This window comes from Dama dama, chromosome 6 (genome assembly GCF_033118175.1).
Source record: "Dama dama isolate Ldn47 chromosome 6, ASM3311817v1, whole genome shotgun sequence".
Lineage (NCBI taxonomy): Eukaryota > Metazoa > Chordata > Mammalia > Artiodactyla > Cervidae > Dama > Dama dama.
Window position 1 is genome coordinate 1,672,295 of NC_083686.1, and position 24,178 is coordinate 1,696,472.

Here is a 24,178-nt window from a genome sequence, read left to right on the forward strand (position 1 = left end):
AGGCCTGGGGCTCTTCCGCCAGCTTTGGGCTTGGGACCTGTTGGGACAGAGAAGGGCAGCTGCTCCCGGGGGCGGCCGTGTGCAGCAGTTCAGGTGAGCCCACTCAGACACGCAGGCGGCTGCTGAGCTGGGTGGTGAAACCCAGGGCTCACCTGTGGGCATGACGGGCGTCAGCAGGTTTGATTGCTGATTCTCGTAGGTGGGGAAGAAGAGAGGTGTGCGCTTCTGTGTCTCAGCGGTGCTGTCTCATCCCTGTAATCACTCATGTTTTCCTTCATCCTGTCCGCCCCCTTGATACCTGGTCCCTCCAGGCCTTGCTGACAGCACCTGAGGCCCTTCAGGAGCGCGCTGGCCGTGGTGGCGGCAGTCACGGCAGTGCGTGTGTTGGGCCAGCCCGCGGCAGGGGGCGCGCCGGGGCCGAGTGCAGAGCCGGGAGCGTTCGGGCCACGCTGGGCCAGAGTGGCCCCAGCCCAGTGCTGGCCTGCCTGCCCACCCGCCGGGCGCACAGCGGGGGCTCTCCGCGTGGGGGCTGTGGTCCCGAGGCTGCCACCCCCACGCACTCTGCTCGGGGGCTGTGGCCCGTGCGGCTGCGTCGGGAAGGCTGTGACTGGCCTCCCTGCTTGACTGTGGCCAGCTGTGCCTCTCGAACTGCTTTCTAGGATTTGCAGGGTGGTTCCGCTAAGGTGCACACAACGCCTCAGGGCTCATGTTGATTTGGATTAAAATCTTGGCTGCTACTTGCTCACCTGGTGACTTTAGGCCCGTTTTAAACCTGAGCGCCAGTTTGTGGGTTTCTAAGGCTAATTTTATTTTTCTGATGGCGAGGTTGATATTAGAGAGGATCTGGAGTCATGATCTTTCCTCTTCCTCCTGCCTACCCTCACCCTTCAGTTTAGGACCTATTTCAAAAGTGGATGTAGACAGTGAGGCTGGAGTTGAATCCGTAACTGCTGACGCGCTTGGAGGGAGGCTGGTCTCAGGTGTGAGGCTGCTGTGAGGCTCCTAGGTGTGTATCTTGACTTGAACTTGCACAGCCCGCCTCAGAGGTGGCTTGGCTCTGTAGGTGAACTCAAGTCACATTGCCACCTCAGCCTTGAGCCCCGAGTACAGACATCTCTAGAATCGTGGCCTTGACCTTTGTTGCTGTTTTTGGCTGCACTGAGCAGCTCGTGAGATCTTAGGTTCTCAACCCAAGCCCTCGACAGAGAAAGCAAGGAGTCCTAACCTCTAGAGCTCCAGGGAATTCCCTGAACTTTGTTGATGGTTAAAAGAAAAAAGAAAATGTCCTGGTGCTTTCTCAGTCTGAATTGAGGTTGACGCTTCCTAGCAAGTGGGGGGAATACAGAAGTCTAGGTGAAGGGGTGAAGACAGATTTCTGCCTCCTCCTTAGATGTTCTTTATGGTATTGCTCTTTTATTTGAGGTATGTGTTTCTAGAATGCTCGGCACAGTTTTATTTAACAAATCCCCTTTGATGTTTCTCAGTGTGAACATACATGTGCATTAAAGTTTTAGAACTGTTAAGTTTGAATGGTCCTGGCTTTGTGGCTCATGTTTTGAAAAAACTTTTTTTTCTTTTTTCTGTTCCAGACTCCTTTTAACTTTGGCATGAATCATAGAACACCACCCTACCCCGCTGGGGATTACTGCCTTCTGTGCAGAAGCGAGCGGAAAGACTCTTCGTTCTTAGAGAGTGGAGTGAAGACCGCAAGCAAGCTGGCCCTGTCCATGGCGCCCAAGGGCAACAGCGTGCTGCACCTGCCGCTCTGGGTGTGCCCCGACTGCCGGCGCACCGTGGAGAAGGACGAGCGCCATGGCGGCCTCGAGCAGCCGGCGGTGAGTGCCCGCGGGGCGCTGCCCCGTCAGCCCGGCTCTGCCCCCCTCGGTCAGCAGGTCAGCCCCGTCAGCGAGCTTGGCGGCCCACAGGGCGGGTTTCAGCGTTTTATGTCTGGTCGCAGGATTTCTTTGGCGATACAGTTTGTTGAAAAACTAGATGGCTTTGTGTGCGCTCAGTTCTAGACGATTCCATCTGCTGGTAACTTGCCTGAACGTCTCTTCCCGGATGCAGTTCTCAGGTCAGGCTCCCCGCCCCACTCTGCCCCCTCCCTTTTCATGCCTCAGCTCAGTGAAGCCTTCTTGAGAACGTCAGCATCTTTAGCCCAGACAGTGTCTTCTTGGGCCGTGGTTCTGAAAGGGCTTTAGTTTCTCTTCTTTAACCAGTTCGTGGCTGTGCTGGGTCTCGATGGCGGCCCTCGGGCCCCCTCCAGTGTGGAGCGCAGGGGACTCCGGGCTGTGGGCCGTGGGCCCCCCCTGCGGTGCTGCTCTCAGGGAGCGCAGGCGCACGGGCTCAGTAGCTGTGGAGCTTGGGCTTAGTTGCCCCACGGCGTGTGGGATCTTCCCAGACCAGGGATTGAACCTGTGTCCCCTGCACTGGCAGGCAGAGCCTCAGACCCTGGACCACCATGGAGTCCTGAAAGGGCTTTCAGAACTGGTCTTTGGGTTCTGGAGGGAGTTGCCTTGCAGCCATGTAAGGCCCCACATTCTTGGGCTCGTCCGTGGCTTTGATTTCTGCCTGCTGGGTCTTTTCTGAGCTGTGGTCTCTGTGCTCCCGCCTCTCTGCATGCGGCACTGTCTGCTTGCTGACCCGAGGCTGCTGTCCACTTGAGCCCCCCTCAGGCCTGTGCCGCTGGGCAGAAGCCTCCTCACTGCCCCCCGCCGAGCCGAGACTTCTGTTTTAGGGTTTCCCGGAAGGCAGCACCCAGCTCACGTGCTGGCTTCTGCAATAGTGCTGTAACAGCTGCAGCTCAGAGTCCTGTCGTTTATCAAAACAGAGATTGGCTTCTCACTAGTGTGCTTCCTGCTCCTGTTCTGTTCTTCTCCTTAGCACTTCTTTCTAACATACTGTGTATTTTACTTACTCACCTTGTCTTTCTCCTTCACTGGAATATACACTCCAAGAGGGAGGGCAGCTCCTTTTGTGTGTTTTCCAACAGCAGTGCTCAGTCAGTCACTGCAGCTGCTCAGTCGTGTCCCGGGGACTGCAGCATGCCAGGCTTTCCTGTCCGTCACCAACTCTGGCATATTTTAGGTACCCAAAATATTTGAATTAATGAATAAATGAATGAATGAAGAAATGATACAGAATAAGAGATTAAAAAGATGGCCAGTTGATCTTACATTTTTTCACCTGCAGATCTTCGTGCTTTTATCATTTTATTTTACTTTTGTTTCCTTTCCCGTCCACTTAAGGTGTTTGGTCTTTTTTCAGTTTTTTGTTGTTGTTCAGTCACTCAGTCGTGTCCGACTCTTTGCGACCCCATGGACTACAGCACACCAGGCTTCCCTGTCCATCACCATCTCCCCGAGCTTGCACAGACTCATGTCCATTGAGTCGGTGATGCCATCCAACCATCTCATCTTCTGTCATCTCATCTCTTCTTGCCCTCAGTCTTTCCCAGTACCAGGGTCTTTTCTAACAAGTCAGCCCTTTGCATCAGGTGGCCAAAGTGTTGGAGTTTCAGCTTCAGCATCAGTCCTTCCAATGAAAATTCAGGACTGATTTCCTTTAGGATGGACTAGTTGGATCTCCTTGCAGTCCAAGGGACAAGTTCAACTTCTCCAACACCACAGTTCAGAAGCATCAATTCTTCAGCGCTCAACCTTCTTTATGGTCCAACTCTCATATCCATACGTGACCACTGGAAAAACCATAGCTTTGACTATACAGACCTTTGTCAGCAAAGTAATGTCTCTTCTTTTTAATATGCTGTCTAGGTTTGTCTTCAGTTTTTTAATGGAAGACTGTTTAGCGTTACTGATACTTGTTTGTTCTTTGTTACTTCCAGTAGTCGTTCTTGAGGCTTCCCCCTGCTCATGCATTCTCTTTGCTTCCTAAACTTTACCGTCTTTGGCTCCTGTTTCCTGTCCAGCTCCTCTGCAGTGGCCTGACTGCCTTGGGAGAATGGTTGCTATGTCCTTCCTGGTTTGGAGGCAAGTGGAAATGCCTGTCATGGCCCATAATCAGTCTTTCCAGGAGGAGAGTCTCGTTTCCTGACTCTGATTTTGCCTGGACGATGCATCCACAAATGAGGCTTCTCTCCTCATCAAAAAAGTGATCCCAGGGACCACAGAGGTGTAATGTTAACCAATGTTTGTAGATTTAAACCTTCTGTTGCTTTTGTATGGTTGGCTTCTTTGTTCAAGCTGCTTAAAACCACTGAACTTTTTTTTTTCTCAATGAGATGTAATTTACATCTAGTAAAATTCAACCATTTAAAGTGTATATATAGTTCACAGAGTTTTGCCAGATTTATGCAGTTGTGTAAACACTGTCACCACAGTTAAGACACAGAACCCCCAGATGTTCCCTTGTTCACCTTGGTGGTGACCCTTCCCTCCCCCCAGCCCCTAATAACTACTGACGTGGTTTTTATCCACATGGATTTGCGATTTCCAGAGTGTCGCGTGCACTTCTCTCACACGGTGTGATGCTCTGAGAGCTGTGCGCCACCACTGTGTTCCTTGTTTTCACTGCGTAAACTGTAGAGACGTGCTGTCGTTTGTGGATCTGTTTATCGTTGACGTGTGTTTCTGTCATTTCCAGACTTGGACTGTTCTAAGTCGAGCTGTTGTGAGCGTCCTTGTGCAGGTCTTTCCGCAGACAGCCTTTGTTCGCATCACTGGCCTGGTTTGCTCATGTCTGGTTGAGAACTTGGCATCTGCCTGTGAAGGGAGTCACCTCATGGAGGCTCGTTGAAGGCGTCTTGTCTTGTATGTCTTTGGAGCCTCGTAAAGTGAGTTGAGGTGTGTTGCTGTTCCTGGTCTTCTCAGGAGAGTTTGTTTACTGTTGGTGGTGGTGTGTGCAATGTCTGTGGTGTGTGTAGTGTTGGTGATGTGTGTATAGTATCAGTGGTGTGTGTGTATGTGTAGTGGTGGTGTGTGTGTAGAGCTGTGGGGGGGTGTGGTATCTGTGTGGGTGTATGTGGTGGTGGTGTGCGTGTATATAGTGGTGATGTGTGTAGTGGTGGTGGTAGGTGTGGGGTTGGTGGTGTGAGTGTGTGCAGTGTCAGTGGGGGGTGTGTGTGCAGTGTCAGTGGGGGGTGTGTGTGCAGTGGTGATGTGTGTGGTGGCGGTGATGGGTCGTGTGTGCAGTGGTGGTGTTGGTCTTTCCCTCGTGGGGGCAGTGCCAGGCCACGCCTGCAGAGGTGGTCGGCGAGGTGGGCCCCGGAGCTGGCTCAGACCCGTGTCTCTGACGGCTGCCCCCTGTGCTGGTGTGGGCCGGGCCGGGGGGCCTCCCCACACCCGGGGGCCTCCTCTGTGGCACCTTCTCCTTCCCCCACCCTGTGTCTGGGGCCAGATGCACTTGCCTGGTGAGCCTGCCCTGCCTGTGTCCGCGTGGCCCTGGGGGAGAGTGCCCAGCCCCAGCGGGGAAGGCCTGCGCTCGTGTGGGGAGAAGGGGAGAAGGGCCGGCCGCCCTCGGCCCCGGGCACTTGCTGCGAGTGGAGCCGTCCCCTCTGACCCTCTGTGCCGCCCCCTCGGCCGGCGCCCCTGGGCCTGGCGCTGTGGGGCGGGCCCAGGCCATGGGCGTGGGGGCCATGCCTGTGTCCCCGTGGTCAGGGACGCGCTGAGCGAGGCCTGTGGACCCGGTGCTGAATGCGCTCCGTCTCCAGAGGTCGTGCCGGCCTGCCCGCCTCGCAGGCCTCACTCAGAGGCTAGGGCAAGAGCGTGTCCTGCGCAGACGCTGAGAAGCTTCGGTTTCGGACGTCCGCCTGGATCCCGGCTCTCCGGTCACGGGTCTGAGCGTGTCTGTCTCCAGGGGCCGCTGCCCCGCTGGGTCCTGCCTAACGGGAGGGGCCTGGCCTCCAGTGCTGCCCTGGCTGCCCCGCTGTGCCTGGGACTGCCCAGGCGCCCCTGACGCTCCACCGTCTCCCTGCAGCTAAGGAGGCCGCCTCCCGGGTGCACCCCCGGGCCCAGGCAGCCGGTGGTTCTCATCCTCTCCTCCTCCGTCCGGCCCCAGCCCCGCCCGGCCGTCCCCATCTGACCTCTCCCCCCGAAGCCCCCGGGTCACGGACTCCTGCGTTCTCCACGGTGGTGCAGGGCTGGGGGTGCGTTTTGAACTTTTGCTTCAGTTTCTTGAACAGATAAGACATTTTCCATTTCTTTTCAAGTTGTGTGTGTGTTTATTCGCTCAGTCACGTCTGACTCTCTGCGACCCCATGCACTGCAGCCCACCAAGCTCCTCTGTCCATGGGATTCTCCAGGCCAGAACAGTGGAGTGGGTTACCATTTCCTTCTCCGGGGGATCTTCCCCACGCAGGGATGGAACCCGGGTCTCCTGCATCGCAGGCGGATTCTTTGCCGTCTGAACCACCAGGGGAGCCCCTTCTCAAGTTAGATGTGGTAAAGTGTATTATTAGAAGCTGTCAGTTTGTGTGCGGGGGTCTGTTTTTAGTAGCTACCATACCTGTAGCTCAGCTTTTTATTCCTCATATTTGTGCTTTTTCTGTTTTTTTTAGCCTGTCTCACTAGCAGTCTGTCAATCGTGTCTCCAAAGAGGAACTGGAAAAACCTTTAAAAACCAATGTTTCTACTCTGTTCCATTCATGACTGCTGTTGTGTGGGGGGTGGGGGTGTCTGTCGGACGCTGTGGCGCATGTGGCAGACGCTCACGGCCCCCCCTGCCCCCCAGCGTGCCCTGTGCCTCACAGCCCCCCTGCAGGCACACCCCGCCCCGCCCCCAGCGCGCCCTGCCCCCCCCAGCCCCCTGCAGGCACACCCCGCCCCGCCCCGCCCCCAGCGTGCCCCGCCCCCCAGCCCCCTGCCGGCACGCCCCGCCCCGCCCCGCCCCCAGCGTGCCCCGCCCCCCAGCCCCCTGCAGGCACGCCCCGCCCCGCCCCCAGCGCGCCCTGCCCCCCCCAGCCCCCTGCAGGCACGCCCCGCCCCGCCCCCAGCGCCCCTGCCCCCCCAGCCCCCTGCAGGCACACCCCGCCCCGCCCCGCCCCCAGCGTGCCCCGCCCCCCAGCCCCCTGCCGGCACGCCCCGCCCCGCCCCCAGCGCCCCTGCCCCCCAGCCCCCTGCAGGCACGCCCCGCCCCGCCCCCAGCGCGCCCTGCCCCCCCCAGCCCCCTGCAGGCACGCCCCGCCCCGCCCCCAGCGCCCCTGCCCCCCCAGCCCCCTGCAGGCACACCCCGCCCCGCCCCGCCCCCAGCGTGCCCCGCCCCCCAGCCCCCTGCCGGCACGCCCCGCCCCGCCCCCAGCGCCCCTACCCCCCAGCCCCCTGCAGGCACACCCCGCCCCGCCCCGCCCCCAGCGCTCCCCGCCCCCCAGCCCCCTGCCGGCACGCCCCGCCCCACCCCGCTCTGTCCAGGGCGCCCCAGCCCCCTGCAGGCACACCCCGCCCCGCCCCGCCCCCAGCGCTCCCCGCCCCCCAGCCCCCTGCCGGCACGCCCCGCCCCACCCCGCTCTGTCCAGGGCGCCCCAGCCCCCTGCAGGCACACCCCGCCCCGCCCCGCCCCCAGCGCTCCCCGCCCCCCAGCCCCCTGCCGGCACGCCCCGCCCCACCCCGCTCTGTCCAGGGCGCCCCAGCCCCCTGCAGGCACACCCCGCCCCGCCCCGCCCCCAGCGCTCCCCGCCCCCCAGCCCCCTGCCGGCACGCCCCGCCCCGCCCCGCTCTGTCCAGGGCGCCCCAGCCCCCTGCAGGCACACCCCGCCCCGCCCCGCCCCCAGCGCTCCCCGCCCCCCAGCCCCCTGCCGGCACGCCCCGCCCCGCCCCGCTCTGTCCAGGGCGCCCCAGCCCCCTGCAGGCACGCCCCGCCCCGCTCTGTCCAGGGCACGGGGAGGCGGTGACGGCAGGCGCACCAGGTCCTCAGCCACAGGCAGACACGGGTCAGTCGTGGGCCTGGTTCCCCCGGTTCCTCGTCCTGGGGAGCAGGGCACCGATGCTACGGCAGGGTGGGCCGCGTGACAGTGTGGGGACTCCCCATCTTCCAGGCCTCTTCCGAGGGCTGGGGAGCTGGAGCTGGGTACCAGCTGCTTTAGGGGAGCGGCGTCCTGCGCTCATCGCACCCGGAGACCGGGGCACGCTTGCCTGCTCCGCCTGCCCATGCCCGCACAGGAAGGTGGGGGCACCACCCGCGCACGGGCGGCCGGCCTGCACACCAGCGGCCCTGCCCAGGCGACCGCAGAGCTGGCGTCTCCTTTATCCGCGGCTGCTCTCCTGCCTTTCTGCGTGGGGTTCTTCCCCATCCGTGTTTACGGCTCTGCCGCCACGTGTGCGGGAAACCTGGTTACTGCTCCGTGTTTTGAATTGCTGGTAGTATCGGCTCAGTTTTAAGTGTTATCCAGTCGTGGTCATTTCTGTTTTCAACAGTGAATTGTTTTTAGAAGTATTTGTAAATGTCCAAACCCAAGTCTTGGGCTGCTTGCAATCAGACTGACTTCTAATCTAATGCTGTTGCTGTCGGACAGCATGGCCTGTCTGACGGTGACTCCTCATCAGCCAGACGCGCTAACATGCAGTGGCGGTGCGGTCGCCCATCCGCGTCCGACTCTGCCCCCAGAGGCCGCGGCGCGCCAGGCCTCGCCGTCCCTCACCGTCTCCCGAAGTTTGTGCTGGTTCATCTTCATTGCATTGGTGATGCCATCCAGCCTTCTTACCCTCTCATACCCTGTTCTCCATCTCATCCTCTGATACCCTCTTCTCTTTCTGCCCTCAGTCTTTCCCAATATTAGGGGCTTTTCCAGTGAGTTGGCTGTTCCAATCAGATGACCAAAATACTGGAGCTTCAGCATCAGTCCTTCCAATGAGGATTCAGGGTTGATTTCCCTTAAGATTGATTGGTTTGATCGCCTTGCTGTCCAGGGAACTTTCAGGAGTCTTCTCCAGCACCGTAGTTCAAAGACATCAATTCTTTGGCTTTCTGCCTTCTTCACAGTCCAGGCCTCACAACTGTACATGACCACTGGGAAGACCGTAACCTTGACTAGACCGACCTTTGTCAGCAGAGTAATGTTTCTGCTTTTCAACACACTAGGTTTGTCATAGCACTCCTGCCAGGAAGCAGTCATCTTCTGATTTCATGGCTGCAGTCACCATCCTCAGTGATTTTAGAGCCCAAGAAGAGGAAATCTGTCACTGCTTCCACAGTTTCCCCTTCTATTTGACATGAAACAATGGGGCCAGATGCCATGATCATAGTTTCTTTAATATTTAGTTTTAAGCTGGATCTTTTCACTCTCCTCTTTCACCCTCATCAAGAGGCTCTTTAGTTGCTCTTCGCTTTCTCCATTAGAGTGGTATCTTCCACGTCTCTGAGGTTGTTGGTGTTTCTCCCGCCTATCTTGATTCCAGCTTGTAACTCATCCACCCGGGCGTTTCTCATGATGTGCTCAGCGTACAGGTTAAACAAACAGGGTGACGGCAGACAGCCCTGTTGTGCTGCTTTTTCAGTCTTGAACCAGTCAGTTGTTCCATACAGGCTTCTAACTGCTGCTTCCTGACCCGCATACAAGTTTCTCAGGAGACAGGTAAGATGGTCTGGTACTCCTATCTCTTTAAGAGCTTTCCACAGATTGTTATGATCCACACAGTCAAAGGCTTTAGCATAGTCAATGAAACAGGTAGATTTTTTTCTGGAATTCCTTTGCTTTCTCTATGATGCAGGGAATGTTGGCAATTTGATCTCTGGTTCCTTTTCGTTTTCTAAACCCAGCTTGGACATACAGAAGTTCTTGGTTTGCATAATGCTGAAGCCTAGCATGCAAGATTTTAAGCCTGACCATACTAGCCTGGGAGGTGAGTGCGACTGTCTGATGGTTAGAACGTTCTTTAGTACTACCCTTCTTGGGAGTTGGGATGAGGATTGACCTTTTCCAGTCCTGTGGCCACTGCTGGGTCTTCCAGATTTGTTTACATATTGAATGCAGCACCTTGATGGCATCCTCCTTTTCAGGTTTTGATTAACTCTACTGGAATTCCATCACCTCCACTCGCTTTGTTACCAGCAGTGCTTCCTAAGGCCCCCTGACTTCGCTGTCCAGAACGTCTGGCTCTGGCTGCCTGACTGCACGGCCACGGTAATCCGGTCCATTAGCGTCTTTCTTGTACAGTTCTGTGTGTTGTTTCCATCTGTTACTGATCTCTTCAGCATCTGCTAGATCTCTGCCATTTCTGTCCTTTATTGTGCCCATCCTTGGCCAAATGGTCCCATGATATTTCCATTTTTCCTGAAGAAATCTCTGGTCTTTCTGCTTCTGTTATTTTCTTTCAGTTTTATGCAGTGTTCATTGAAGGCCTTCTTGTCTCCTTGTGCTGTTCTTTGGGACTCTGCGTTCAATTGGATGTACCTTCCCCTTTCTCCCTTGCTTTTCTCTTCTCTCCTTTCTCAGCTGTTTGTAAACCCTCCTCAGAGTCCCGCCTTGCCTTCTGGCTTTCCCTTCTCTTTGGGATGGTTCTGTTTGTTTGCCTTCCTGTGCAGTATCATGGACCTCCATCCATAGTTCTTCAGGAACACTGTTAACTAGATCTAATCCCTTGAATCTATTCATTACCTTCCCTGCATATTCAAATGCATATTCATAGGGGATTTGATTTAAGTCATACCTGGCTGGCCTAGTGGTTTTCCCTGCTCTGTTTAGTTTTAGCCTGAATTTTGCTATGAGAAGCTGGTGATCTGAGCCACAGTCAGCTCCAGGTCTTGTTTTTGCTGACTGTATACAGCTTCTCTATCTTTGGCTACAAAGAATGTAATCAGTTTGATTTCAGTACTGACCATTTGGTGATGTCCACGTGTAAAGTTGTCTCTTGTGTTGTTGAAAAAAGGTATTTGCTGTGACCAGTGCGTTCTCTTGGCAGAATTCAGTTAGCCTTTGCCCTGCTTCATTTTGTTCTCCAAGGCCAGATTTGCCAGTTACTCCAGGTGTCTCTTGACTTCCTAACTTTTGCATTCCAATCTCCAGGGATAAATAGAACATATCTTTTTTTTTGGTGTTTGTTCTAGGAGGTCTTCTAGGTCTTCACAGAACTGTTCAACTTCAGCTTCTTCAGCATGAGTGGTTGGGGCATCAGTTCAGTTGCTCAGTCATGTCTGACTCCCTGCAACCCCATGAACTGCAGCACACCAGGCTTCCCTGTCCATCACCAACTCCCAGAGCTTGGTGACAGTCATGTCCGAGTCGGTGGCGCCATCCAGCCATCTCATCCTCCCCCTTCTCCCGCCTTCAGTCCTCCCAGCATCAGAGTCTTTTCCAATGAGTCAGTCACAGTATGAAAAGGTAGGGGCATAGACTTGAATTACTGTGATGTTAAATAGCTTGCCTTGAAAATAACTGAGATCATTCTGTCATTTTTGAGGTTGCACCCAAGTACTGCATTTTGGACACTTGTTGACTTTGAGGACTACTCCATTTCTTCTATGGGATTCTTGCCACAGTAGTAGATATAATGGTCATCTGAGTTAAATTTGCCCATTCCCATCCATTTTAGATTCCTAAGATGTTGATGTTTCTTCTACCATCTCCTGCTTGACCATGTCCAATTGACCTTGATTCACGGACCTAACATTCCAGGTTCCTGTGCAGTACTGTCTGCAGCATCGGATTTTACTTTCATCACCAGACACATCCACAGCTGAGCGTCCTTTCCGCTTTGGCCCAGCTTATTCTTTCTGGGGCTATTAGTAGTCCTCCTCCGCTCTCCCCAGTAGCATATTGGACACCTTCTGACCTGGGGACTCACCTTTTGGTGTCACGTATCTTTTTATTCTTTCATACAGTTCATGAGGTTCTCATGGCAAGTATGCTCGGATGATTTGCCACTTCCTCCTCCAGTGGATCACGTTTTGTCAGAACTCTTCATTATGACCCATCGCCTCAGTCTCATAATATATGTGGTTAGGTTTTTCTAAATGCTCCATGTGTGCTTGAGAATGTTTTCTCAGCATTTAGGTAGAGGACTCTACCCCCATTCGATCACCCCATGTTAGTTGTGTTCTTCATTAATTTTCTGTGTGCTTAGGTCAGTTAGCATCTTCTACCGTGTGTGCGTGTCCTTTTTTCTTAAAAGTATTTCCAGTTTTGCTCTCTAGATGTTAGGGCTCTGCTGGGTGGACACAGGCTGTTGATTAAACCCCGGTCTTGCTCGTTGATGTGGCGGCCTCTCTCCTCAGGGCCTTTTGTTCACTGCTCAGGCACACGCGAGCTCTGCCTCCCTTCCTCCCCCTCCCACAGCCTCATCGTCTCAGCTGCCCCGTGCTGTGTCTCACGAGGGGTCTTGTGCAGTCAGCACAGAAGTGCGTCTCATTTGGTCTCTTGAGAAGCAATTTCATACTTTTTATTGAGATAAAGTTGATACACAGTATGTTTCAGGTGAACAGCAGTGATTCACAATTTTTAAAGGTTATGCTCCGTTTGTAGTCAGTAAGGCTGAGCGCCAAAGAATTAATGCTTTTGAAGTGTGGTGCTGGAGAATACTCTGGAGAGTTTCTTGGACTGCAAGGAGATCAAACCAGTCAATCCTAAAGGAAATCAACCCTGAATACTCAATGAAAGGACTGATGCAGAGGCTGAAGCTCCAATACTTTGGCCACCTGATACAAAGAGCTAACTCATTGGAAAAGATTCTGATACTGGGAAAGACTGAAGGCAAGAGAAGAAGGGGGTGGTAGAGGATGAGATGGTTAGATAGCTTCCGTGACTCAACAGACATGAGTTTGAGCAAACTCGGGGAGATAGTGGAGGACAGAAGAGGCTGGTGTGCTGCAGTCCATGGGGTCCCAAAGAGTCAGACACAGCGTAGTGACTGAACAACAGTTAGTATAAAATATTGGCTATATTCCCCTGTCCTGTACAGTATATCCTTATAATTTGTTGCTTATCTAATTTACACATAGTAGTTTGGATCTTTTAATCCCCCCTCCACTCCCCTGCCCCTCCCGCCTTCCTTTGCCTATTGATAACCACTAGTTTACTCTCTATGTCTGTGGGTCTGTTTCTCTGTTTTGTTATACTCACTAGTTTGTTTCATTTTTAGATTCCACATATATAAGTCACATCATGTAGTAGTTGTCTTTCTCTGACTTATTTCACTTAGCATAACACCCTTCAAGCCCATCCATGTTGCTGTCAGTGGAAGAGTTCTCTTTTCCTGATGGCCGAGCAGTGTTCCACTGTGCGCACGTGTATGTACACACTGCATCTTTATCCGCTCATCCGTTGATGGACGTTTAGGTTGCTTCCGTGTCCTGGCTACTGTAAACAGTGCTGCTATGAACACTGGCGTGCATGTGTCTTTTCAAATTAGTGTTTTCATTTTCTTCAAATATCTACCCTGGAGTGGAGTTGCCAGATTGTGTGTTAGCTCTGTTACTCGTTTTTTGAGGAAGCTCCTCATTGTGTAACACAGAGACTGCACCAGTGTGCCTTCCCACCAGCGGTGTACAAGTGTTCTCTTTTCTCCACATCCTCACCAGTAGTTGTTTTTTGTGGTCTTTTTGATGACAAGACATTCTGACAGGTGAGAGGTGTTAATCTCATTGTGATTTTGATGTGCACTTGAGAAGCTATTTATTTTTAAAAAATGCTTATTTCTTTTTTTGGCTGAGCTGAGTCTTAGTTGCAGCATGCTGGATCTTTCAGTTGCAGCCTGTGGGATCTAGTTCCCTGATCAGGGATCGAACCCAGGCTCTCGGCCTTGGGAGCACAGAGTCTTAGCTACAGGACCACCAGGGAAGTCCTGAGGAGCTATTTCTTAATGGCGGAATGAATCCTTGTCCCCTCCAGTGACCGCTGATCTCTTTGGGTTGATTTCTGCTGCAGCGATATTTCCCCAGTCAGGCTTTGCCCTTCGTCCCCACCCACCCCCCTCCTGCTCCTCTTCCTCAGTTACACAGCCTCACCGCTGTCCCTCTGCAGCGCTGTCCTGCTGTTCCAGAGCTTTGAGCCTTATTGACAGGTGTCACATGGTACGCGTCGCTGGTTCAGGTACATTTGAGATTCTTAGATGTTTTAGTGTTTTCATTTTCGTCACACTGTGTAGTTGCTGTTCAGTTGCTCAGTGTTCGACTCCTTGTGAACGCATGGACTGCAGCAGGCCAGGCTGCCTTGTCCTTCACCATCTGCCGGAGCTTGCCCAAACTCATGTCCATTGAGTCAGTGACGTCATCTGACCATCTCATCCTCTGTTGTCCCCTTCTCTTCCCACCTCCAATCTTTGCCAGCGTCAGGACCTTTTCCAGTGAGTCGGCTCTTCGCATCAGGTGGCCAGAGTATTAGAGCTTCAGCTTCAGCATCTGTCCTTCCAGTGAATATTCAAGGTTGATCTCCTTTAGGATGGACTGGTTGGATCTCCTTGCAGTCCAGGGGACTCTCAAGAGTCTTCTCCAACATCACAGTTCAAAAGCATCAATTCTTCGGCACTCAGCCTTCTTTATGGTTCAACTCTGACTTCTATACTTGACTATTGGAAAAACCATAGCTTTGACTCTATGGACCTTTCTCAGGAAAGTAATGTCTCTGTATTTTAATGCGCTGTATAGACTCGTCTTAGCTTTTCTTCCAAGGGCAAGTGTCTTTTAATTAATTTCATGGCTGCAGTCACTGTCTACAGTGATTTTAGAGTTCAAGAAAATAAAGTCTGTCAGTATTTCATTTTTTCCCCATCTGTTTGCCATGAAGTGATGGGACTGGATGCCATCATCTTAGTTTTCTGAATGTTGTTTTAAGCCAGCTTAAACACTCTTCTCTTTAACCTACATCAAGAGGTTCTTCAGTTCCTCTAAACTTTCAGCCATAAGGGTGATGTCATCTGCATTATCTGAGGTTATTGATGTTTCTACCAGCAATCTTGATTCCAGCTTGTGCTTCATCCAGCCCGGCATTTCGCATGATGTACTCTGCACATAAGTTAAAAATAAGCAGGGTGACAATATACAGCTTGACTACTCCTTTCCCAATTTGGAACCAGTCTGTTGTTCCATGTCCGGTTCTAACTGTTGCTTCTTGACCTGCATACAGATTTCTCAGGGGGCAGGTAAGGTAAGGTGGTCTGCTATTCCCACCTCTTTAAGAATTTTCCAGTTTTTTGTGATCCACACAGTCATAAGTTATAGTGTAGTCAATGAAGCAGAAGTAGATGTTTTTCTGGAATTCTCTTGCTTTTTCTATGAATCCAGCTTGTACATCTGGAAGTTTTTGGTCCTCTAAGCCTAGCTTAGAGGATTTTGAGCATGACCTTGCCAGCATGTGAAATGAGTGCAGTCGTGCGGTAGTCTGAATGGTCTTTGGCATTGCCCTTCTTTGGGCCATGTGAGTTTTCCAGTCCTGTGGGCCACTGCTAGGTTTTCCAAATTTTCCAAAATTGCTAGCATATTGAGTGCAGCAGTTTCACAGCATCATCTTTTAGGATTTGAAATAGCTCAACTGGAGTTCCATCACCTCCACTAGTTTTGTTCATAGTGATGCTTCCTAAGGCGTGCTTGATTTCGCATTCCAGGGTGTCTGGCTCTGGGTGAGTGATCACACCATCATGGTTATCTGGGTCATTAAGATTTTTTTGTACAGTTCTTCTGTGTATTCTTGCCACCTCTTCTTAATCTCTTCTGCTTGTTAGGTCTATACTGTTTCTGTCCTTTATTGTGCCCATTTCTGCATGAAATGTTGCCCTGGTATCTCTGATTTTCTTGAAGGGATCTCTGGTTTTTCCATTCTTTTATTTTCCTCTGTTTCTTTGCATTGTTCACTTAGAAGGACTTTCTTATCTCTCCTTGCTATACTTTGGAACTATGCATTCAGGTGAAACTATCTTTCCTTTTCTCCTTTGCCTTTTGTTTCTCTTCTTTTCTCAGCTGTTTGCAAGTCCTCCTCAGACGACCATTTTGCCTGTTTGCATTTCTTTTTCTTGGGGATGGTTTTGATCACTGCCTCCTGCACAGTGTTACAAACCTCCATCTGTAGTTCTTCAGGCACTCTATCAGATCTAATCCCTTGAATCTATTTGTCACTTTCACTGTATAATCATAAGGGATTTGATTTAGATCGTACCTGAATGGTCTAGTGGTTTTCCCTACTTTCTTCAGTTTAAATTTGAATTTTGCAATAAGGAGTTCATGATCTGAGCCACAGTCAGCTCCCGGTCTTGTTTTTGCTGAGTCTATAGAGCTTTTCCATCTTTGACTGCAAAGAATATAATCAGTCTGATTTTGGTGTTGACCATCTGGTGATGTCCATGTGTAGAGTTGTCTCTTGTGTTGTTGGAAGAGGGTGTTTGCTATGACCAGTGTGTTCTCTTGGCAAAACTTAGATTTTGCCCTGCTTCATTTTGTACTCCCAAGACCAGACTTGCCTGTTACTCCCGGTATCTCTTGACTTCCTTCTTTTGCATTCCAGTCCCCTATGATGAAAAGGACATCTTTTTTTTGGTGTTAGTTCTCAGAGGTCTTGTAGGTCTTCATAGAACTGTTCCGTTTCTTCGGCATTAGTGATTGGGGCCTAGACTTGGATTGCTGTGATATTGAATGGTTTGCTTTGGAAACGAACCAAGATCATTCTGTCATTTTTTTACTGCATTTCAGACTCTTTTGTTGACTGTGAGGGCTACTCCACTTCTTCTAAGGGATTCTTGCCCACAGTGGTAGATATAATGGTCATCTGAATTAAATTCACCCATTCAAGTCCATTATAGTTCACTGATGCATCAAATGTCGACGTTCACTCTCGCCGTCTCCTGTTTGACCACTTCCAGTTTACCTTGATGCAAAAACCTAACATTCCAGGTTCCTAGGCAATATTGTTCTTTACAGCATCGGACCTTGCTTCCATCACCAGTCACATCCACAACTGGGCATTGTTTTTGCTTTAGCTCCGTCTCTTCATTCTTTCTGGAGTTATTTCTCCACTGATCTCCAGTAGCATATTGGGTACCTACCGACCTGGGGAGTTCCTCTTTCAGTGTCCTATCTTTTTGCCTTTTCATACTGTTCATGGGGTTCTCAAGGCAAGAATACTGAAGTGGTTTGCCATTCCCTTCTCCAGTGGACCACATTCTGTCAGACCTCTTCACCATGACCCATCTGCCTTGGGTGGCCCTACATGGCATGGCTAATAGTTTCATTGAGTCAGACAAGGCTGTGATCTATGTGGTCAGTTTGGTTAGTTATCTACTGTCCACCTTTGTGAGTTTATACTGCAATGTGTTTGTTTTCCCGATTTTGCTGTTTCGACTGATGGTCCTGGAGCACAAGTTCACACATCCTGTTGTATATACGTGTAGCAGAGGAATTGCTGACTCATAGCTGCCATCTGTGGGGTCACACAGCGTCGGACACGACTGAGGCGACTTAGCAGCAGCAGCAGGGTTAGCTCAGCCTGCAGTGCAGGAAACCCAGTTTGATTCCTGGGTTGGGAAGATCCCTTGGAGAACGGGTAGGCTACCCACTCCAGTATTCTTGGGCTTCCCTGGTACCTCAGATGGTAATCTGCCTGCAGTGCGGGAGACCTGGGTTCGATCCCTGGGTTAGGAAGATGCCCTGGAGGAGGACATGGCAACCCACTCCTGTATTCTTGCCTGGAGAATCCCCGTGGACATAGTAGCCTCGTGGGCTACAGTCCTGGGGTCGCAGAGAGTCGGACACGACTCAGCACGTAAGCACAGCACAGGGTTAAGATTAATAGCATATTTGTTGATGAAAACTATTTCCAAAACAAAAATAGTAAGAGTAGCACTCTTTTCAGGTCTTCTTCACGTTTGGATAATTGAAGACAGCTGGAATGTTCTCTCTGCTTGTGTGTTAGGTGGTTCGATTGAAGCTGCATGTAGTCACTTTTTCAGGCACCTGTGGGTTTTCTCTGGTAGCACGCCCGGCTGTGACAGGTAGCAGTTTCTGTGGCTGAGCTGCAGCGCTCTGAACGGATCTCTGGCCCACACGCGAGTGTGCATCACCACACGCTGGTCATTTGTACAGTAGTAGGTTACCCAGGGAGGGAGAGCTTCCCAATAGGGATGTCTTTCAACGTCCAGGTTTGTGTTTTATCTTTCTTAACAAGTCACATTTGTTACTATCACCACCGATATTCAGAAAGGTGTCCAAATGTGGATAAGCTTTCACGCCGTCTGTAAAGGACACATGTTTTCCAAACTTCTGATTTTTGCTTGAAAGCTCCAGCTTTGTAACTGGCTACAAGTAGCATCAGCTGTTTTCCTTGAAGAGACAGGCTTATTTCATTCATTTTTGAGAAGATGTCCGACAGTATCCAAGTCTGAAGACGCACAGATGGGTCTGGCAGGCACTCGGTACGGTCAGGATGTTTCCGGGACAGAGGGGCTCACTCGCTGCACAGCTCCGCTCTTCGGAGCGTTGCCAAAGCACTCTGTGCAGACTCCCGTTTCGTCACATTGAATATTCACAAGACGTGCTTAAGGGTTGAGGTTTAATACGGCTACTGACTTGGCAGCATGACGGACACTTACAAGTGGCGCTGACGTTTTTAAGAGCCTCCTGATCCGCTGTGCTGTGGGTGTGGTGATGGCCGTGGCCCTGTGACGCGTTTTCAGAGAGAAAGGCCTCTTACCTCGTGCTCGTCAGATCTGCCTGGTCATTCTTGGTGCTTTCCGCTTCTGTGTGCTTGAAAATTATCTTGTCAGTTCCACACACGCACATGCACACAGCCGCCAGGACACGGACACATACACAGAAGAAAAACCCTGTTGAGGTTTGACCGGGATGGTACTGACTGAGGTGGGAGGAGGAAAGTTAACTTCTTTCTAACCTGAAGTTTTCTGATCCCATAAGTATATGGACTCTCTTGCCAGTTATAAATGTTCCATGTTTTTCTGTATTATGCCTTTGCAGCTTTAAAAAAAATTTACTCAGTATTACTTGACTTTTATTTATGTTATTTCAATGGTTTTTTTTGTTGTTGTTGTTGTTGTTGTTTTCTTCCTTTAACATTATTGGTATAGACGTCACTGAGATCTCTTTTTAACTTGTTACCTGGACATTGCTAGATCCTCCCCACCTGTCTGACTGTAGGTCAGACAGATCTTCTGACTTCACTTCTGTCAAGTGGAATCCCCAGTTTTATTTTCAAGATTTGCAGATTCAGGGGCTTCCCTGATGGCTCAGTGATAAATACTCTGCCTTCAAGTGCAGGAGACACGGGTCCAATCCCTCATCCGGGAAGGTCCCACATGCCGTGGAGCAGCTAAGCCTGTGCATCACGACTGCTGAGCTTGTGCCCCGCCAGGAGAGAAGCCCCTGCCGTGAGAATCCCACCCTGCAACAGAGCCCTTGGCTAGGTCTGTGCTAGCGGAGCGGCGGGGGCAGAGGCCAGGCTGCACTCTGAGCAGTCCCTGAGTGGTGGGGAAGCTGAGACGTCACGGTGCGGGGCTGGTGACTGAGAGTCTGCCTGCCAGTGCTGGGGACACGGGTTCGATCCTGGGACACAGTCTGGGAATATCAGAGATGCCGCAGAGCACCTAAGCCCGTGTGCCACACCTGCTCAGCCTGTGCTCCCAACAAGGGAAGCCCATGCACTGCAAAGAAAGTAGCCCCTCTCACCAGACTAGAGAAGACCCAGCGTAGCCAGAAATAAGTCAGATTTAAAAAGGGGTGAGGGGGCTGATGCTTCAGCGCTTCACTGTATGGGGGAGAGAGGGCGGACCCAGAAGGGACGGTGAGGCTGAGGGCGCCTCGGAAGGGACGTGAAGTAGTGAAGAGAAGAGCTGGCAGTCGGGGAGGGTTTGCCGTTCATTTAAATCCTATTTTTGCTATGTAATATTTGATCTATGTGTGACCATGTATACAGGATACACGTTGTGAGGGATAATAAGCCCCGGTCAGCATTGGAAATCAGACCATCGTGCGCCTCCCTGCCCATCTTTTTTTCCCTCTCCTTCTGAGATAGCCACTGTCCTCTCATATTTATCATTCCCTCAATTTCTTAAACCCTTTTAAAAATGCCTGTCTGTGTCTCTAGATGATAAATTGTTTTACCTGTTTCTGACCCTTATGAAAGCGGCGTGTGTGTGTACTGCCTTAGTTTACAAGAGTCCTCGTGCTCTCTGGGTAGCTGCAGTTTCCCTTTGCTCTAATGTAATTAATTCACTCTTCACATACTACAGTTCACATATAATTTAGTGTGTTATGTATTGTGATTTATTCATCAGTAATCTAGTTGAACTGTGGAAAACAGACAGTCTTTTCCATAAATCATTCTGGGACAATTGGATATTCACACGTGAAAGAATGAAACTTGGCCCATGTCTTACACCTCTCAGAAACATTAATTCAGAATGAGTCACAGACTTCAGCGGAAGATCCGAAACCTTGAAACTCCTAGGAAATAAAGCTTCTTGATGTGGTCTCAGAAGTGAGTTTTTGGATTTGACATCTAAAGCACAAGCAACAAAATAAAAAATAAACAGCTGGGGCCACATAAAGTTAAAGAGCTTCTGCATAGCGAAAGAAACCATCAAGAAAGTGAAAAGAAAATCTGCAGAATAGAAAAAAATATTTGCAAACCACGTATCTGATAAGGGGATAATACCCCAAATATATCAAGGACTCTCTACAACTCAGCAAGAAACCAAACAACCCAGGTAAAAAATGCACACAGGGGGCCTTTCCTGGTGATCCAGCAGTTCAGACCCTCCTGGTCATGTGTTGTATTTTCCTGCCTCGTGACTGTTGCCGGTTGTGGACATTGTCCATCTTATGTGGGTGAAGTGCTGGGTCTTTTAAGCTGCGTGGGACTTGGGCAGAGCATAGTAACTGAAGGTCATCTGTCCAAGGTGCACACGGTAAGGTGACGCGTTTAAGGGTTCACTGTGTGGTCACCGTGTGCGCGGTTCCTCCCTTGTCAGCGGGAAGCGTTACATCCCAGGATCTTGGTCGAGTCTGCCCCGGCCAAGACGCTACCCGGCAGCATCACTGCTGCTCGTGTGCAGTGGCCGACAGGTCAGAAAGGGTCGTGCCCTCACAGAACAGATCTTGTCGTGGCGAAGACAGGGGCAGTTTGTCACGTCAGAGGTTAGCCAAGGAGACGGGGTTCAGGGCTGGCAGGGCTCTGCTCCTGTGGACAGGCCCCCTTGAACCTGGGGAGTGAGGAGCCAGCAACAGGAGGCTGACGCGCAGGCCCGAGAGGGCGTTCCTGGTGCTGCCTGGTGCGCAGGGCAGCCCTGCGGGTGGACGGTGGGCCTGAGGGCGCGGCTGCTGGGGGGCGCGGCTGGCGGGCTCGCCGGGCCTGGGGCTGGGGGGCGCATGGCAGAGGAGCGGTGGTCAGGGGGCAGAGAGCATCGGGTTTGGAGTGGAGAACTGGTTCACCCCCTCCCCCCAGTAAGCTTCTTTGCTGTGGCGTGGCTGATGGATTCTTCTGGCACAGCCGTTCACAGGCTCAGTGGGTCGCTCTCCGCGTGCAGGGACCAGCGCAGTCATGTAGAAGCAGACCTTTGTCTGGGGAATCCTGGAAGGCTGGGAGGACTGCAGAGTGTTCGCAAGTGCTGGTGATGGCAGGGGCTCTTTGCAGGGGATCTGCACGACCTCACGCTTGTCTTAAACACCACCTGCTGCGGCTCGGAGGACGGGTCCCTGTGTGTGAGCGTGGTCGTGGCACCACAGCATCGAGGCCCGGGTGCTGGTGGTGGCCTCAGCTGGGCGGGCCCCGCGGTGGTCGTGGGTGTGTGCGTGGGCACGGCTGGCCGCCCACCCACCACAGCTGCCTGCCCGGCCCTGCCCGTCAGACCATCGCCCCTCCAGTCGTCTTCAGGGCGGGATTGTCTTGTCTTCAGATATTCGGGTCCCGTCCACAAAAGATCCCGAGTGTCTCATCTGGCTCAGGGCTTCTACCCTGGGTCGCCAGGGTTACCAGGGCAGGTCTTGGGAGGGCAGGGCTGCCTGTCCCATGTCCTTGTCGTCCCCCCACCCCCTGCTGCTCCTGTTGCTCACGGTCTCGCTGTGGTTCTCTGGGGCCGGCCCCAGCGTCCTCACGGGCCCGCAGCAGACAGCTCTTGCTTGTAGGAGGTTGCGGTTTTCCTGGACTCAGTTGAGACCTGGCGCTGGCCTGCCTGCTGGGGACTGTGACGCCCCGTCCCCACTCTGCCTCCAGAGTCATCCCAGGGTCTCTCATGCAGCAGGACCTTTCTCGGGGGGTTCCTTCGTGACTGCAAGCCCTGCCTCAGCTCGGGGGTGGCTTCCCAGCTCCCGTCCCCCGCGTGTTGGGGGTTTTCTTGCACTGGCTCCGCTCAGCTCTGCTGCCAGCGGGGTTTGTCTGGAGACTCCACTCAGCCCACGGGGGCAGGGGCGGGACGATGAGGTCCTCAGGTCCCCAGCCCCTCCCGTGGGGGCTCTGCTTGTGGCTGCCAGCCGGCCAGCCGTAGGGGAGAGCACGCGAACACCTTCCTGCCGCAGGTGGGGGCCTGCAGGCCCCATCCCGGAGGGACAGGGTGGTGGCAGCTGCATGGGTCCCAGGACCGCGTTCTGAGGCAGGAGGAGGTGCGGGTGGGGTCTGTGCGGCGGGCCCGGGGCTGTGGTCTCTGTGCTGGCCAGGCTGGGGGTCGAGGTCTGAGCCTGCTTCCCGCTGGATTCCGTGGGGCAGACTCAGAGTGGCTGCCGGGGGCCCGCTGAGCACTGTCTTGGGTGTCAGGGCGTCACAGGGGGGCGGTGGCGCTGGGGTGGAACTGCTCTTTGTTTTTCTTTTTAGCGGAAGGACAGTAGCTTTCCAGTATTGTTTTGGTTTCTGCCCTACTTGACTCAGCCGTCGGTGCACATATGCCCCTCGCTCTTGACTCTCTTCCCACCTGTGTCCCCATCCGACCCCTTCAGGTCCTTATAGAGCCCTGGTTTGGGAACTGCCTTTTGTAAAACACTGTCCATGTGTGGTCATAGTGTGACTGTCTGAAGGTTAAAGAAGTAATTGGTCCTGAGCAAAATGCTCGAATGTCAAGAGAAAAAGTTTCCTACGCATTGTCAGTTGAAATGTTTTCTTTTTAACATGTAGGTTTTACATTTTTTCTAAAAGGCGTTTTCCTGAATAGTTAGTGGCTAATTGGGCCACGAACGTTTACCTGACGTGTCTGTTCTCTCTCTGAAGCAGGGTCAAGACTTCCTTCTCCACACCCCGCTCGGCTCGCAGACGGAGGCTGGCAGTGGCGGGCGGCTCGCCCTGGGTGCTCAGCCGATGCCTGCGGCCACCCCCGCGGACCCCGCGTGCGCCTGCGAGGCCTGCAGCGAGCGCAGGTACCCCCGGGCCCCCCTGCTCCCCGCCTTGAGCACCACCGGGAGGGCGGGGGCTCCCTGGGTCAGCAAGGGGTTCGGGTCCGGGGCCGCCCACACATGGGGCTGTCCCGCTTGGGGGGCTGCCGCCGCTGGAGGACAGGAAAGAGAGCGGGCTGGGGCACAGGGGCTGGCCTGGCGGTCCCCTGACTGCCCGGGTGCCTGTGTCCCCAGGGAGATTTCGGCAGAGGCGGAGCGGGAACCCCAGCAGCTGCAGAACTACTGGTCAGAGGTGCGCTACACCGTCCGCTGCATCTACCGGCAGGCGGGCACCCCGCTCGCGGACGACCAGGACCAGTCCCTGGTGCCCGACAAGGAGGGGGTGAAGGAGCTTGTGGACAGGTACGCCTTGCCCGGGCCCGGCCCCTCCCGGAGCCCCCGGGTGCTCAGCGGGCCCCTCTCGGGGTCAGCCTCAGGCACGTGGTGGCAGCAGACGGGCCGGGTAAAGGCTCCAGTTCTGATTCTGCTGGACGCTTGTGGCCTGCGGGCTGAAGGTGAACAGACGTGTTCCCGTCGCTCCTCAGCATTGAGGTCGGCAGTAGGCAGCGTTGGGGCACCGGCTGGCCCTGGGTGGTGGGGAGCGTTCCTCGGGACCTGCTGCCTTGTTGCCTCAGGGAGGAGAGGCGGAGACGCCCCGAGGAGGTGAGGGACTGCAGGCTCTGCGGGGTCAGGCCGTGTGCGGGCAGCCAGCAGCTGGCCTGTTGGTGTGGGCATTTCTCACTGGGAGGGGCCCGGGGTGTGGCCGGGACCTGGGCACAGTGACGGTACAGAATTGATTCTTCTTCATAGTTTGTACACTTCCCAGGTGAGGTGAAGTGAAGTGAAAGGCGCTCAGTTGTGTCTGACTCTTTGCGACCCCACAGACCATACACTCCATGGAATTGTCCAGGCCAGAATACTGGAGTGGGTAGCCGTTCCC

The 24,178-nt window shown here is 53.2% G+C and overlaps 1 protein-coding gene across 4 annotated transcripts in view; it reads left to right on the forward strand.

Annotated features, from left to right (window-relative positions):
- The window catches only part of FAM193A (family with sequence similarity 193 member A), a 153,491-nt gene that overhangs the window by 65,024 nt on the left and 64,289 nt on the right, over window positions 1-24,178 (forward strand). For 3 of the 4 annotated variants that reach the window (XM_061145379.1, XM_061145380.1, XM_061145381.1), the window contains 3 exons: window positions 1,590-1,835; window positions 23,078-23,223; window positions 23,434-23,601. In XM_061145379.1, the coding sequence (XP_061001362.1) occupies window positions 1,590-1,835; window positions 23,078-23,223; window positions 23,434-23,601 (560 nt within the window). Of the gene's footprint in view, window positions 1-1,589; window positions 1,836-23,077; window positions 23,224-23,433; window positions 23,602-24,178 lie in introns of those variants that run through there. The other variant, XM_061145378.1, reaches the window with a different exon arrangement.